The following is a 16377-nucleotide window of genomic DNA, read 5'->3' on the forward strand; positions in this document are numbered from 1 at the left end:
TTGAAAATGGAAAAACTAACAAAGTGAAAGCTCAAGTCAAAGTATCAGCTTTGTAACTCGATCCGTGCCTATTTACTATGTATCTATGGTCCGTGGCTTCAGTTAATAATTTTTGTAGTGTGGTCGTGACTCAATTGGCGATGACGTCTTCTTTCCATCTGACAACAAACTTTCAAAGTGTGACGAATAATAGAATTTTTCGATTGAATTTTATGTCAGAGGCAGTAATTTGACAATCTTTGTAAAACGACGCAAATAAATCCTGATAAGAATTCACCAAAGGGGAAAAATTGAATTGTGCGCAATTGAACTGATGGCGCGTGCGCAATGCGCGCAAATTTTACCCATCAATCTGATCGTCTGTCATTGGTTAGGCGACGAAATATGCCTTTCATTTTTCCAAAGAAAAACATATTGTTTATCTTTTGATTGAGAAAAAATCCACAAAGCTAAATCTGAAACTTGAGATCATTTCTGTAGATGTTCGTAATACTTCCTGTGAGGTCAGGAGAGAATTTGCTGTTGAAGGGGTCTGGTGTAGACTTTTACAAGAGAGAGTTTATGTAGAAAGTCTCAGGTAATCTGCGGTTTTCTTATCTACATCACGTTTTCGTCTATTGGAATTTTTATCATTCATATTGAAAATTCTTCACTGCTTTAGTTTCGAAGTTTCCTTTCTCGAAAGTTCGTACCGAGAGCTACATAACTTGATTAGACTGATTTGCTGTATCAAATTTGATGCTACAACTGGATTTGAATGAGGTAATTGCATTGTTGAGTCCGCTCGATTTATCTTTTAATTTTTTGCGGTTTTCGATGGCAACCCCCCTTCTTCTCAAAGAACAAAAACTTTTCAGCCACAGACTCGGTGACAAGGTTCTTCTTTACTTAGTTTCCCAAAAGGTATATTCTCGTTACAAAATGCAGTGGTGAAAATCGTGAGATGAAGTGATCATGCAGTAGGTACTTTGTCAGTAGTACCAGTGCTCTTCCACACGGCCAAAAAGATACCGGAAGCCCAAATTCGCCACAATTTCGGACTTTTTTAGTATCGTAAAATAACAAAGAAGCACCAGAATCACCCACAAATCTTACCAGACACCTTCTTTATTGTTCTATTTTTATATGATTTGATGCTAACAAATAGGCGTCATAGGGACTTTAAAAGTCATTACTTTGTCCGACTAATATTCTACCACCCAAAGACTTCAAAAATCAGCGAAAAATGCGTCAAACTAAAGAATAAGGACTCTGCCAAAATTTCTTGCTTGGTTTATGACGAGACAGGAAACAAATAAACGCTGAGAGTATGCAAATCACTGCGAAGACTGCATGTACAAGAGAAAATTTAAATATCATCAAATTTTCTTGCAACCCTAAATTCAAAGATGCTTTTGTTTGTTGCACGTTTCCCTGTTTTTGAAAACAGGGAAACGTGTATTTTACACCAAAAAAAGAACAAACAAACATGCGGAAGACTTTGCATGAGGAAGACTTTGTTTGACAAAAGTTTTGGATGTTACAGTGATCTACTATTTTTTCGTGTGTCTAATTTGCTACACATTGCTGTTATCTAATGTATCACAGGGATTTAATAAACTGTGATGATTCAGATTGTGCAAAATAAAAGCTTATATGCAAGATAAAACTAAAAAAAAATACTATAAAAATGAGCATGTTAAGAAGACGCGTTGTGTGACGCACGCTCAGACATTGTTTGTTTGTAAGCTTTACCCCAGCAAGTGACGCGAATGATTTTCGCGAGTACGAGTGACAGTGCTTTCTCGAAGAGTTCAAGAAATTCGATTTTTGCAGAGTATTTTTGTGACCAATTTGGCATTACAGTATTACCTTTTTGGTGTTCTTTTTTGACAGATTTTTGTCGCGAAATTGTTTTGGAACCGCTCACAAACAGAGGGAGCTTGTAAAAAATCAAGATGTAAGTCAATATAGTCTCGTTGATACAAATGATAGACAGGTTAGTCAACTTACAGTGATCTGAAGGCTTAAGACAAAAGAAAGCGTTGTTTTTTTCAGCAAATAGTGAGCAGGATTTTACGTGCAATCTCTATATTATAACTCTATTTCACTCGCGCCATTGCATTAAGTTTGAGTTCGGTTTTTGCTGAGTGACGATTTCTCTTGCTGATTCTCAAAGGATGAAGTTCATTTTTATCTTCGTTGCTCTTGTCTGCATCGAACTTTACATCTGCGATGCAGGGGTGGACATCGGAAATCAAGTGAGACAACCTCAATCATTGAAAATAATGGATAAGTAATAAGCCACCATGGTATTGCCTTTGGTGTTTCTGCCCTCCAAAATTAAAGTTCCTCAATGGAACATCATTGAACTTTTCGCGCTTTGCTCGCACAGTAGTATTAGAATTACAACAGACACTGATGATTTTTAATTCATCTTTTTATTATTATTATTTTACAGAAAAGCTGTGCGATACCCGGAAACCCTATTAACATTAATGTTCACGGAGGGGATGGTACAAAGGTATAAAGAGGTTTGCAAATGACGCATCTCAAAAATTGTGAGCGTATTTTTTTGAGATGCACAAAGCAGTACGTATTCAGAGTATTTTAGATCCACAAGTCAATGCACTTTGTGTGTTGACTAATGTTGGTCCTATGTTAGCGTGGGAAAGCCAGGGGGAACATAGTTTCTTTCATAGCTTCCGTTTGATTCATACAGGCCGTTAAGGGTGAAAAAGGCGAAAAAGGGGACACTGGATTGAAAGGTGACAAGGGAAATGGTGGAGCGGCTTCTTGCAAATGTCCTTTGCAGGTAAAAGATATTTAAAGTTTTCTGACGTGTGTGACTGAAAATTAAGCAAAAGTTGTCTTGAGACAGTTTTCTTAAAATTCTTTATTCGGCCGGTTTCCTTTGATTACATTAAAATTCTTCTGTGACTTATTTAGTTCTCACTTGCTATTTAGTGATAGTTGTTTTTCCAAAATAGGATCCGCGAAAGCCGTCCGCTCACATCGAAGGAGCAAACAAAGGAGATGTAACTTACAAACTTAATCAAGGTACATCTAAGTTTACAAGCTGCGTAGAAAAATGAATCAGGAGTTGATCTAACTTTTGTGAAGAGCCAGTTTGCATGAGGGTTAAAAAACTGTGTAAGTCACCTGAGATCTGCTTCTGGGTTTGTAAACTTAAAAATCAGTTGGTACATTAAATTTTTCGACAATAATCAAGTAGATGTAGCTTGATGAATTACGCAGAATTTTCAGCAATCATCCTATTGATCATAGTGCGCATGGTCAAATAATACCTAGGGGAGTTGAACTTCAGTTATCAGTAACCGTTGAACTATGCGAGGGTGGCATTCTTGGGACTGGTTTTCGGTTTTTATAAGTATCAAGGAAATTTCTTTTTGAAAATTTTACTCACAATTTTTTATGCGCTGTGCCTTGCAGTGATGAAGGACTGGACTCTTAGTGCTCCTTACAGTCATGTGGCAGGTGGTATGAAGTACCAAGATGGAAAACTTACAGTACCCATCGCTGGACGGTACTACATCTACGAACAGATCTATTACAGAGGCTACAGAGGCAAACCCGTTAGAATTTCTCTCCTGGTTAATAACAAAGTGGTCGCCATGGTACATCCTTCTGAAAACCAGCTGCGAAGTTCTGAGTTTACTTTGTCGACTGGAGGCGTCTTTTACCTAAAGGCTGGTGACGTCATTACCGTGGTACCTTCCAACAAAGCCGGGATTGCCTACATGTTATCCTCTCACAGCTTCTTTGGTGCATTTTTTATTTGAAAGGAGCCATGCATGGTTCGCGATGCTTGCCAATGTAGATTGTGACTCCACGGCTTCTTTTGATGATCGAATAAAAGTTGATTAGCAGGGAATAGTTTCTTGTTTGTTTTGCGGTTTCGGCTAAACTGTTTTGCCCATTTCCCACAGTTTTACATCAAGCCTTTTAGTTATGCAATTTTGATGAAATTTTAATTCAACAAATTTGCGATAGATTAAGACATCTGACAAAAACAGAGTACCGGGAGCAGAGGTGGAAATGTCAGAACAGCAAAATCTCAAAATGTGTTTTAATGAAAATTATTTCCCCTATTTACAAACTCAGCTAAGAAGTTAGGCAGTCTTCTGTCTCCCTAACCAAGTCTTGCGGACGAAATTCGGATAACAACACTTAATGGATTCAACGATTGAAACATGATGGGAAAGAACGCTGTAATGAAAAAATTATACATTAATTGAAATTATGTTATCTTGAAACGAGACTCCTTGTATAGGTTTCGATTCCCTTGTCCTCATTTTCCTCAAAGTCTGAGATCCATGGATGGTTTAATGCCTTGAAAGCAGTTACTCGTTTGTGAGGATAAACCACTAACAATCGTTTCACAAGATCTTTTGCGTCATCCGACACTCGGTCCCAGTAGCGCGCAGGCATGCTGTAACATCCTTCGACAATAAGTAACATCAATTTCCTATCATCGCTGTGCCAAAATGGCGGATAGCCCACGAGTAATAAAAACAGAATTACTCCGCATGCCCATATGTCAACCGCTGGACCGATAGGGTCCGCTAAGATTGTTTCCGGCGCAAGATATAGAGGCGTGCCTTCCGCTCTACATTTGATGACGTCGCAATCCACTGGAAGTCGCCGCGCTAGTCCAAAATCTGTAAGTTTTACGACGGGTTTACCTTCTCTCTTTTCGAGAAGGATATTATCGGCTTTGATGTCTCGATGAACAATCCTTTTCCGGTGAAGATACTTGAGGCTTTCAATAAGCTGAAAGATAAACATCGCAAAGAATGAGCGCGAACAAGATGTTTTTCGTCTTCTAACGATTGAATAGTTGTAACGCGACAGCTATCGAGCGAACGATCTGCCAAGCGTATTTTGAGGCCATATGTTTTAAAATAATGATGACTGATGTGAAAATTCCGTGAAATAAGAAATTTTGATTTTTGAAATGAGTAATTTTGATTTTTAATTGGAAACGAGTAGGGAGAGGCGTCTTTCCTATCATTTTTGTCAACAAGGCTTGATAAACGATTTTACTTGCGAAAAAAAGTAAAAAAAAAATCGGCAACCCGAATTCTCAGTTTAGCACTGAAAATCATTTTCTCTTCATCATCGTCACAAGCCTCATGTAAAACTTGGAACCTAAGATATGTAAATAAATCACTAAAAAGCCGGAGTAAAGGTCTTTTACGGAATTCCTCTTTCTGTCTCACCTGTTCCATTATTCCTCGAGTTTCTTCTTCAGTGAAAACAGTCTTATTTACAACTTCGTCCAAAATAGTTTTTCCATTCACGAATTCTAGCACCACCCAAATGTGACCGCCGTTTTCATAATAGCGTTTGTATAATGAGACAATGTTGCGATGCTGTAAAGTCCTCCAAATTTCCACTTCGTTTTTGACTACTTCTCTGTCAAAATTAGCCCCTTCAGTTTGAAATTCTTTGACTGCAAAACATTCACCTGTCTTTCGCTCCATGCATTTGAACACTTTAGCAAAGGTTCCCTGCCCTATGAAGTCTTTCATCTCGAAATCCTGACCAAACTTCCGTAGCTCCAAGTTCGCCATGTTAGACTACCGGCTAACTGTTGTAAGAAACTGCTGAATTCTGTAAAACAAACAAGTCGATGAGCTTACCAGTGTTTTATTTACCCCTCAGCGAGGAAATAAGTCTTTTATAATAGAGATGGGTTGAATCTTATCGCTTCATTACAATCATCACGTCCTTAACAAGAGATAAATGCTAACAGGCCGAAGCTTCAGGGACATTTGGCCCTTCAATAGTAATTGTCGCCTCGGGTGTCCCTCAGCACATGATAAGTGAGTAGGTGTCGTCAATGTTGTTCTTATCTTGAACAATTCACGTTATCTAGAATGAATGGCCTTGGCTCCAATATTGCTCTTCTGTTTCGCAATTTTTCAGTTTAAGAACGTAATCACGCACATACGATTTTCTGAAAATAATTTGTCGAGCGCATTAAGATTTTATCTGTACGTGTGTAAATAAAGCTTGGAATTTTCAAACTGGCTTAGTGACCAAGTTATCGACGAAGCGGGTTGAGTTTATAGAGTCTGATGGTATCTATAAACTCGGTGCAAATCGTGATGGTAGAAAAATTGAACTGTTTTGTTATATTCTAAGAACTCCGCTTCATTTTGATTCGCAAGAAAAATAGGTAGTTGATAGCTATGAGTTTACTCGCCTAGCGCCCTTTTAACCGCGGCACAAGGAAGGAAACCATTCCAATATGATCATATAGAAAAGCAATACTTAGATAAGAATCGATGTGATAGTGAAACCAGTTAGGTCTAAACCTTGGCCATGGTCATAAATAATGAAACTCTACAAGGACATCGAACTGATCTTACCTCCGGGCGATGAAGAATTGTATATGAGATTCACGTGAGTTCCACTCTGCCTTTATACACAAACACGTTTTATCTCGAAGCACGTCTTTACAAAAGGAAGATGTTTACAATGCATCAACAACTTTGTCAAGTGACCGAGGAACTGAGTTATTTCATGACCTCCCAGAATTTACCGGCGAGCAAAATCCTTCGTTACTTTGTGGTAGCTGTGGGGCGCTCTTGCGGTCTCACGAATGCTCTGGCATAACTTATTCAATGATATGACATTTGTGGCCAGCTTTTAACCCTTGATAAGGAAACCGCTAAGTGCGTGACGCAGCCGCCTTGCGGAATGACTTGTCGCATTACCAGACAATTAACAACAGCAAGACACGCCACAAACAGCCTCTAACGGAAAGCACACTTAAAATATTGCACGACTTGGTTAGAAGTCTGACATGCAATATTTCGCATTTTCACGTATATCAAAAATTTTGCCTCGTCGAGAGGGTAATATCGGTGTTTCTTGCAAATGTGATCAGGATTTATTCACGCATCACGAGTAACGAAGCGGAAACAAGGTATTCACTTAGCGCTGATAAAATCACGGATTATTTACTCTAGATTTTGTATAGTTCCGTCTTAATATAACAGCATTATATTAAGGGATTTAAATTTTTTGATTACAAACTGGATTTGGCTGGTCAAATAAATGTACCTATTTGGAATGTTGTTGCATTCTAGCGCTGGATTGTGCAAGAAGGGATCTGCCCTTTTCGTTTGTGACTGGAAGTAATTACGGAGGCGTTTATTTGATCTAAATTTAGAAGGCTTAGCCATTTAAGGGTTTGCCTTACAAAAAGCAGTGAACCGCAGAGAACAACAATATAAATCTAACTACGCTCGGGAAGTCACTGGAACTTTTGAGTTTACCTCTACAACACGTAGTAAACATGAACCGAACCTCCTTACTTAACTATTAAGTTGCAAAGACTCCTTGTAGGTTTTCTGGAATTCATCACGAGAAATAATCAATTCTCAATTGTTCTTTGTAGCTAAATCGTCAAAGATGTCTAGTCGACCGATAAGTGTTATGACTAAGTCGTTATTTTGGCCATTAAGGCTTTGTTTTTAATATACTTTTGATACACTTTGTAGTCCGTGCGAGGGACTGTAAACAAAAGAAATCCATAACACCCTTTAATGAACTTTTACAACACATTGCTCGGGGTAAAACATGGTTCGAAATGCGAAAATAAAAGAATCTGGACTGAATAATTCTGGATGATACCGCAGTACATTGTTCAGGTAATATAAATATAAAACAATAACGACCGATAAGTCGTTATTCTGGCCATTAAGGCTTTGTTTTTAATATACTTTTGATACACTTTGTAGTCCGTGTGAGGGACTGTAAACAAAAATAATCCATAACACCCTTTAATGAACTTTTGCAACACATTGCTCGGGGTAAAACATGGTTCGAAATGCGAAAATAAAAGAATCTGAACTGAATAATTCTGGATGATACCGCAGTACATTGTTCAGGTAATATAAATATAAAACAAAAAGAAAACACAAAGAGAAAGCGTGAAAAATTTCTAGAGTTAAACATCGACTCAATAAACGAGGAAACTTGATAAGAGATCATCTTTTTTTAGGCTGCAACGCAGCTCTATAAACAACGGCAAGACAAACTTGAAAAATTGGGAAAGAGGGAGATTAAATAAAGTTGGGCTATTTATTGTAATTTTCTCCTTCAGAGACGCGTAGAACTTTGTTTAGTGGAAAGAAGACAAAGCAAGAAAAGGCAATAGACTTCTCGCAGTTTGCGCCATATTTGTGACATGCTGTTGAATTTGATGAAAATCGTGGCAAGGGCGTGTGCGTGGTGCTACAGATGGGATATGTCTGTTTTCTTTGCTACGCTATCTTTCGTGACTGTTGAAAGAAATTCCAAATAAAGAGGAAAGATTATCCTCCAAAAATCACCTAAAAACCTCATAAGAATACTTAACGGAGGGGTTTAAGACGGGTCTGGGGGTCCAAATGGCCAAATCCAATAAGCTGTTTAGCTGACCTTTAAGTGATTCACTGGATATTTCAGTAGGAAATGTTTAAGAATACTGCAGAGGTCTGGTATATTCAAACGTCATTTTTATTTTATTCGGCAATAGCTTTGGGTGGTTGAACTTGGCAATAGAAAGAATGAATGGCGTGTGATCTTTCTTGAAAAAGGGTCTGCCGGTTTGTTTATTTTTATCGTTGTAGAGTGGGTTGTCAATTGACAAACCAAAGAGAAGAACACAGAAAGAACCTTATTCTTCACTTAATAATTGTGCTAAAAAAAAATTCTTATTATTCTTTGTGTAGCCAGTTGTTCAAGAGTACAAACCAAAAATAAAAATAATTAAAAGGGAAAATATTGTATGTACATGCGACCTTACCTGATCATCACAAATCCTCTCCATGGATACCTTCACCCGTGAGTCATGAGTTCAGCTCTCCCACTCACGCACAAATAAAATCACGTAAATTATGATGGGACATGCCACTCCTATTTGTTTGACGAGCAAAAGATGCAAGGTTCGGCTTTTGAGGTGACTTTGAAAGTCATGTCATTGTCTACTCATAGCGTTCTTATCTGAAATCTTTGAATAGAAACTTAATTGATTTTCATCAGATAACCGACCGCGCGCTGGTGTTATCAGTGTCGCATTGAAATTCACTTTTAAACGAAACAGTGTGAATTTTCATGATCGAAATTTAATCATTTTCAGGTAGATCAGAACAAAGCTAAATTCTCTCTTCCCCTCCCCCATCCTGTCTAAAAATGGAAAATCCGGCTCTAGAACGCCTCAGCAACTATTTATGCAATGTTGCACATAACGTAACAGTTTCCTCTGGAACTTGTTTGTTATTATTGACTAAGTGATTTGGTCCTTCATCACGTTTTGAGCCCCTAAACATTGGCCCTGAAATTTGCCTCGTTCACCATTTGCAATCGCTTCTACAGTCCTCTTCTTCCTTAGTTTTTGTTATGACATCTTGGTTTAAGTTATTATTGTCATTTCTAAATTTTTCATTTCAAGAACTGAACACCTTACAATCTTGAAGGGTTGAGAAACACTCGAAGTTGACTCGTGTTTCTGTTGCAAGTCATGTTCTACATTGTCAATTGTTCTAGTAATCATGTTATCACGCTAATCAAGCAAATTCTTCCAGGTGGATTGCAAATTTTAGAAATTGCAGATAAGTATTTGATGATTTTTCATCGGGTAAATTGAAACTAGTGAACGTGTGGTTGGGAGTCCCTCAGCGTTAGAGGGCCAGAATGCTAACACCTTGACTTTGTGAACAGGACTTCGAGCACGATGCTCGAGTTAAGTATCAGATGAGTCTCTTGGTCGAAACGGTATGCCGCGTTGTACGAGCCACGAAGTATTGTTTTCACAATTGCAGAAAGAAGCCTGAAAAATTCAGATCTTGAAGAGGTTGGAACCTGTGCCTCCCGTCCAGATGCTAGTGGGGCGCCACTGCCAACTGAGCTACAAAGCCAGAGAAGCAAATTAGGAGGGTTCTTTTTTTTCGGAGAGGAATTAACTTCATAACGAGTTGTTGTCAAACTAAGCTGTGATACGTCTAACAACCTCACAGAAAGCGCATTTGATACGCGGTAATCCAATGTTTGAAAGCTATTGTACTAAATTGAAACAATCCCGGCCTCGCAAGGGATTTCATAGCTGCGGTTTTCTTCGCGGTAAAATCTTGAATGGACAAGCAAATATTTTTCATTTCTTGGTTTAGGTAGTCTGCTAACAATAATATTTATCCACAGATGACACCGAGTTCAGACCACACAAGGCTTCAAATGTACCTTTTACATTCCCAACTCGACAAAATTAAACAAAATATACGGGTGACAAACCACAAATTCAGAAGTGGCAGAGAAAGATTGAGAAATATCCAGCGTATATCCACGTAATTTGATTGAGTGGTCAGTGTAATCTCACTCTCAAGTCATTGTGTTAAAACGCTAATCTAGTGTTGAACATAATGATCATGTTACACGTAAGCCTCTTGAGCGAGTGAACCTTATCAGCTTATTATAATAGTTGGTCTATTAATACCCCAAGAACACGATTTTATCGGATGATACGCCTCATTATTGGGGCAAAGGTTACGATGACAGAGTCGCCAGGCAGTCTGTGAGGCTTTGCATCGATCATTCTGTCTCCATCTTCATAAAACACTGACTGTTAAAAGAATAGCACATTTTCTTTGCAAAGTTTTTTCTTGCCTAATAGCGTGGTAGTAATGATCTGTTTGGAAAAGAGAAGAGAAAAGAGAGGTGGAAATGGAAGTGTTGTAGAACCAATCGTTACTTAGCGAAGCATCAAAGTGGGAACAAAGTACAGTCGGTTTGTGCATTTTTTTAGCACCCGACCTTTTGCTTCGCTGACTACTGACAAAACCAATCTTTGCCCCTGAAGCTAAGCGCAACTCTTTTAAAATATGAAAGGGGCGCTGTCAACAGTGATGTATGATTTAAACGCTACACACGCGAACTAAATTGACCGACTTGAAAGGCTGAAAGTATCAAAACGTTTAACATTTTCAACTTTTGAATCTTTTCCAACCAATGGATATGAATGTTTTTTTAGCCTTAGTCCGTGCAAATGACAGTAAATTATCGGAAGAATATATGAGAGCAATAGACCGCATAGTATAAATCAAATGAAGACAGGAGTGTTATCGACTTTGAAGGCGCCAGCATTGTCCACGCGCGAAACCAAACTTTAATCTAAACAAAAAGGTAAAGTGATACAGCAATGTGATGCGGTATTCAAACCATATTGGAAGTAAAAGGCCGCAATGAAATAAATTACAAACAACTGAAAGCGAAAGACAGGCACTGAAAAATAAAGGAACGACAGCGAAACTCTGTAAGATGGTCGGTGTGATTTATTATGCCGGAGTATCTTTACTGATGCATGCAAAAAATTATGACTGATGATAAAAAAATCACTCCTCTAGTAAAAAAAAAAAAAAAAGGGAACAATAAAAAGCTACATATGAGGACCTTCATTTTTCCATGGTTTCCGAAAAATGCCTCCATTAATCAGTTTTACAGCATTATCATTAAAATGACCATTAGCAAGTGGATAAAAGATTTGATGCGCTTAGATCAGTTATTCTTATCAAATTAAAAGCTAATAAACGAAGGAAGCTCGTATATGAAATTGAATTAAATCCCTTATTGCAATCGACCTGAGAAAATAAATACTATTTGTGTATTTGTGTGGTTTTTCAGTCCCGCGTGTCTCATGATATCCCGGGGTCAGCGATTCAAAGCCCAGGCTGTTTGAGCTTTTAAACGTCATCCTGGAATGAACATCTTTACTATTGCATGCATTAGATTATGACTGAGGATAAAAAATCACTCTTCTAGTACAAAAAAAAAAAAGAAAAAAAAAAGAAAGAAAAGAAATTGAAGGTCGAAAAAAATAAAAGAGACAAAAAAAAGCTACATATGCGGACCCGCATTTTTCCAGGCTTTCCGAAAAATGTTTCCATATAATCTGTTTAATTTACAGGATCATCATTGAAGCGACCACTAGCTAGTGGATCAAAGATTTGATGCGCTTAGATCAGTTATTATAATTAAATTAGAAGCTAATAAAAGAGGGAAGCTCGTGTATGAAATTGAGTTAAATCCCTTATTGCATTCGACCTGGGAAAATGTATACTATTCGTGTCGTTTTTCAGTCCCGCGTGTCTTATGATATCCCGCGGGTATCGATCCGAAGCCCAGGCCATTTGAACTTTTAAACGCCATCTTGGAATGACTGACACTCATGGCCTCGATCTCATGCGGGTATCTATACACTTAGGTCTGGATGACATGGGAAGGTATATAGAAAAATTGCAACCATTTAATCGAACGACTTGAGTTACTTCAAATCAGAACTGTGAGCTACGCCACCATATTTGATGTTTGTATGTTTAATCATGCCCTAAATGTTATTGCACCGGGGAAAAATGACCCACTCCTACAGGCTAAATCGAACGCACTTCACTAATTCATGATTATCACTAGTTTAGGTAAATCTTCGCCAATTATCTTGTTTCCTATAAATGTGTTTTGCATTTGCAAATTCCTGTCATCCACTCCATTTCTTCCTATTCATTCCTTATTACTTGCTTAGTTTTTGCCCACGCTGAAAAAGTATTCTTTTTTATTTTTCTTGCACGACGAAGGAATGATAGGGGGTCTCAATGGGGTTAAGCGTGTGGCGTGAAACGTCCAAAAAATTAACAGTGTGTCGTAAAAAAGGGAAAAAATTAACCGTGTGTCGTGAAAAAGGGAAAAAATTAACCGTGTGTCGTGAAAAAGGGAAAAAATTAACCGTGTGTCGTGAAAAAGGGAAAAAATTAACCGTGTGTCGTGAAAAAGGGAAAAAATTAACCGTGTGTCGTGAAAAAGGGAAAAAATTAACCGTGTCGTGAAAAAGGGAAAAAATTAACCGTATGTCGTGAAAAAGGGAAAAAATTAACCGTGTGTCGTGAAAAAGGGAAAAAATTAACCGTGTGTCGTGAATTATTTTTGTCCAGATAACCGTGTTGTTTGTAGCTTTTCCTAAGCTCTGAACAATTATTTAATGTATGTGGTCTTGTTGGTATTTTTTAATTTTTTTGCACCGAGAAATCGCGAAAATTTTAACCGCGTACCGTGTTTGCTACACCCCAATTGAGACCCTCATGATAGTTTTGCAGCTTTAAGGGGACATTTGCAAGAGGAAGGGCTACTATTACTTCTTGGTTTTGTCACGTTTTGAGCACGAAGTAATTTACTTTATTTGACCACTTCTTCCTGCTCATTCAACTGTCCTGGTATTGAGAACACCACTATTACTTCAATGACCTCTGCTAAGCTTTCCTTCACGCTATGAGGCTTTCTTACAAAGTTTTTATAGAATTACTTCCAATCACGGTTTGAGATTCTATTAAACTACATAAACATTCCAAAACTGTCTTCAAAATGTTTTAAAACTGGATGTCTCTGAGTTCAACCTAAAAGTACATACTGGAAAAAGACGAGCAGTTCACAATTAACTCCCTTCTGGGGGAGGGTGAGGAGGGTCGGAGGATTAAGGTCGTGTCAACAAATTTTACCGTAAGTGTGGAGGCGCGGTGGCCTCATGGTTAGTGCGCTCGACTCCGGATCGAGTGGTCCGGGTTCGAGCCTCGGCCGGGACATTGTGTTGTGTTCTTAGGCAAGACACTTTACTCTCGCAGTGCCTCTCTTCACCCAGGTGTATAAATGGGTACCGGCAAATTTAATGCTGGGGGTAACCCTGCGATGGACTAGCATCCCATCCAGGGGGGAGTAGAAATACTCCTAGTCGCTTCATGCTACAGAAACCGGAGTTAAGCACCGGCCTAATGGGCCACTAGGCTCGTAAACAGACTATACTTACTTTTACTTTACTCCCTAAGTAGTGTTCTCAGGGAGACCCCTCCCCCCATTAGCTATCAATTTTCCCCTTCCACCATTAGCTGTCTCTGGGGGACCCCTCCCCCCCATTATCTCTCTCAGGGGGACCCCTCCCCCCCATCAGCTGTCAATTTTCTATGGTTGATCCCTTATACTTTGTTAGAGAAGACTGTTCCCCCCCTAGTACCCCTGAAAACCATGTGATCCCCCGCCCCGAAAGTGTTTTCTTTTTTTCCGTGATACTCTCTTTAATATGGAACAATATATTTATAATCCACTTCTTATTCTTTTAGAAATGTTTTGAAGTTATATTTGACTGTCTGCCAGACTTTTATTTGTTTTACAGATTTGCATTAAGAAAAAGGCATGCAAGCTGTTTGAACCTTTGTCGGCACATTTAATCTTTGGTTTATAATTGTTTAAAGGACAAAAGAGGTCATTTTAACTTATTTGATTTGCCAGTGACTCCATGGGTACCCTTTGTTGACTTGGAAACGAAAATACGGGGCGTAGAATTAAGCTATTGTGATAAAGTTTTGTTTGAAAAATATTGACCAGTTTTAAGAAAAAAAAATTTTTAGAAAATGTAATCGGCAAATGGAGGGAAAAAAATGCATCGATACGTGAAACAGGGCTGAAAAACAGTAGCCACCGTCATTTGATCTGCAGAACTACGTTTTATTCAAGTTTCAGGAAAATGAAAAACATTTTGTGTTACTGTGCAATATCGCTTAACCGTGACAATTTGCCGCATTATTTTTAATTCCTGCTCAATAGAACTAACTTGAAAACCATGAGGTTGCTTTGAACAGCATCTTCAGTAATTTTCTATCAGCAATTGGTATATTTGGAATTCTTCAAGATATTTCGAACTGTTTTTCCATCGCATTTGGCAGTTTTATTTGGCGTTTTATTTGGCGTTTTATTGATAAGGGGAGCTCCTAAATAACCACCGTAACGATGGCGTTGAAAGAAAATTGTCTCACGTTGGAGCTGGTAGAAATTAAAGTTGAGCGATTTTTGATTCACCGAGGTTCACCTGCATAACAACTTGGTCAGGATGATGGTGATATTTATTGCCTCGTCGAAAGTCTTAAGAAGTCAATACTACTCAAATGAGATGCAAAATTTTTTACAAGACATGATAGTTAAGGAATAAGGAGAGAACGTGGCCTTTGGACAGTGCCTGACGTCTTCCTTTTGTAGTTTTAGAGTAGCCGGAAAAGCTAAAGTTCAGTCGTTCAAGATTACTTTTGTTTACAGAGCTTCCGACAACTGGGACAGAATCTAAAAGAGCCGCTTTACAGCTTTAAATAGCCAAAGTAAAATACGAAGTACAACATCGACACGAAACATTCTTAGCTCTCAATCGATTCTCAAGAGACAGCAACCGCATCCAGAGAATCAAAGAAGTTGTCCTGGAATAAGTGTGGTTTCCAAAGCTGCTCCAACTTCAATGAAAGAACGTAAGTTACAGAAGTTTAAGAGCTTCTATTATTTAGTGAGCTTTAGTTAAGCCCGGCATTTTATATCACAACGTCATTGAAATAATGATGGCACGAAAAAACAATATGAAGTATTGGTAAAAAAAACACCCTTAGCTCGGTAAACTGGATGGAATTTGAAATGCATTAATGCGGCTGGACATAATTTTGAAAACTAATCGCCACTGTTTTTAGTAAGTGACGGAAGTGCCAAGGAAAGATGCATCTCTGGAAACTGAAATTTTGTTAGCGACAGAATTGTTTGATTTACTTGACCGTTCAGCTGAATATCAAAATGATGAATTGAATATTTCTCACCACATTTCCACTTCTACGGCTAAGATATATCGCTTTTAGGAATTGTTTTACGCGGATAATCTCTTTGGCCTCGATCGCATTTTTCGCGGATCGTTCGTGCGCGTATGGGAATCTTAACCCTGACATCGGCCTTGGTTTGTGTGTTTAGTGGCTGTCGATAGCTAAATTTGGGTGTCTGATAATAGTCTTGTTGATGACTTTATTCAGTCACGGTGGGTATCCTTACCTCAAATGTAAAGTCTTAAAGTCACGAGCACCTCATTTACAATCAAGATGTAGTGTGCTACGTGACAATTATTTTCAACTCGCTGAAACGCAAATAAAACAGATGGTAGGTATAATCTATTATCACAAATTAACATTGCTTGATTAATTTGAGCCAAAGAATCCGGCATTGTTATCGTATCCGATGGAATCATTAGATTCATACAGGTCACCAGACGATAGCGATTGTTTTGAACGCCGTTTCCAGAAAAAGGGAAAGAATTTTCAACGAAGGCATGACCGTTTAGTTAGAACAGAGCTTAATTTTGAGACGATATTTTAAATGAAACAATTGAAAAACGAGCCTTTAAAATATCTCTTTTCCCGGTCTTCCCTTCACGTTCGATCAAAGCTATCTGCTGTTTAGTTGTTTCTTGACATAATTTTGGGTTAATCGATTGTTTCTCATGCTGCAAGAGCTGAATATTCTCACGCGATAACTTGGACAATATACGTC

At 38.3% G+C, this 16377-nt stretch overlaps 2 protein-coding genes across 3 annotated transcripts; one reads left to right on the forward strand and one right to left on the reverse strand.

The window, feature by feature from the left end:
* Nucleotides 1-623: 623 nt before the first annotated feature.
* Nucleotides 624-3874, forward strand: LOC111337103 (tumor necrosis factor ligand superfamily member 15). 2 transcript variants are annotated; one of them, XM_088724684.1, is made up of 6 exons: nucleotides 624-762; nucleotides 1876-1939; nucleotides 2441-2503; nucleotides 2702-2794; nucleotides 2970-3039; nucleotides 3433-3874. In XM_088724684.1, exons 1-6 carry the CDS (start codon nucleotides 758-760, stop codon nucleotides 3780-3782), a joined length of 645 nt encoding a protein of 214 aa, XP_088580810.1. In that variant the 5' UTR covers nucleotides 624-757; the 3' UTR covers nucleotides 3783-3874. The 2 variants fall into 2 exon arrangements, with proteins under 2 accessions (XP_088580810.1, XP_022799070.2); XM_022943335.2 differs by lacking the exons at nucleotides 624-762; nucleotides 1876-1939 and adding an exon at nucleotides 2089-2240.
* A 181-nt stretch (nucleotides 3875-4055) lies between these two features.
* LOC111337104 (calcium/calmodulin-dependent protein kinase type II subunit delta) lies at nucleotides 4056-6769 on the reverse strand. The gene is made up of 3 exons (XM_022943336.2): nucleotides 6378-6769; nucleotides 5223-5616; nucleotides 4056-4773 (listed from the first exon to the last, which is right to left on the reverse strand). Exons 2-3 carry the CDS (start codon nucleotides 5574-5576, stop codon nucleotides 4246-4248), a joined length of 882 nt encoding a protein of 293 aa, XP_022799071.1. The 5' UTR covers nucleotides 5577-5616; nucleotides 6378-6769; the 3' UTR covers nucleotides 4056-4245.
* Nucleotides 6770-16377: the final 9608 nt, after the last annotated feature.

The sequence above is a fragment of the Stylophora pistillata genome, chromosome 6 (genome assembly GCF_964205215.1).
Source record: "Stylophora pistillata chromosome 6, jaStyPist1.2, whole genome shotgun sequence".
In the NCBI taxonomy this organism is placed as follows: Eukaryota; Metazoa; Cnidaria; class Anthozoa; order Scleractinia; family Pocilloporidae; genus Stylophora; species Stylophora pistillata.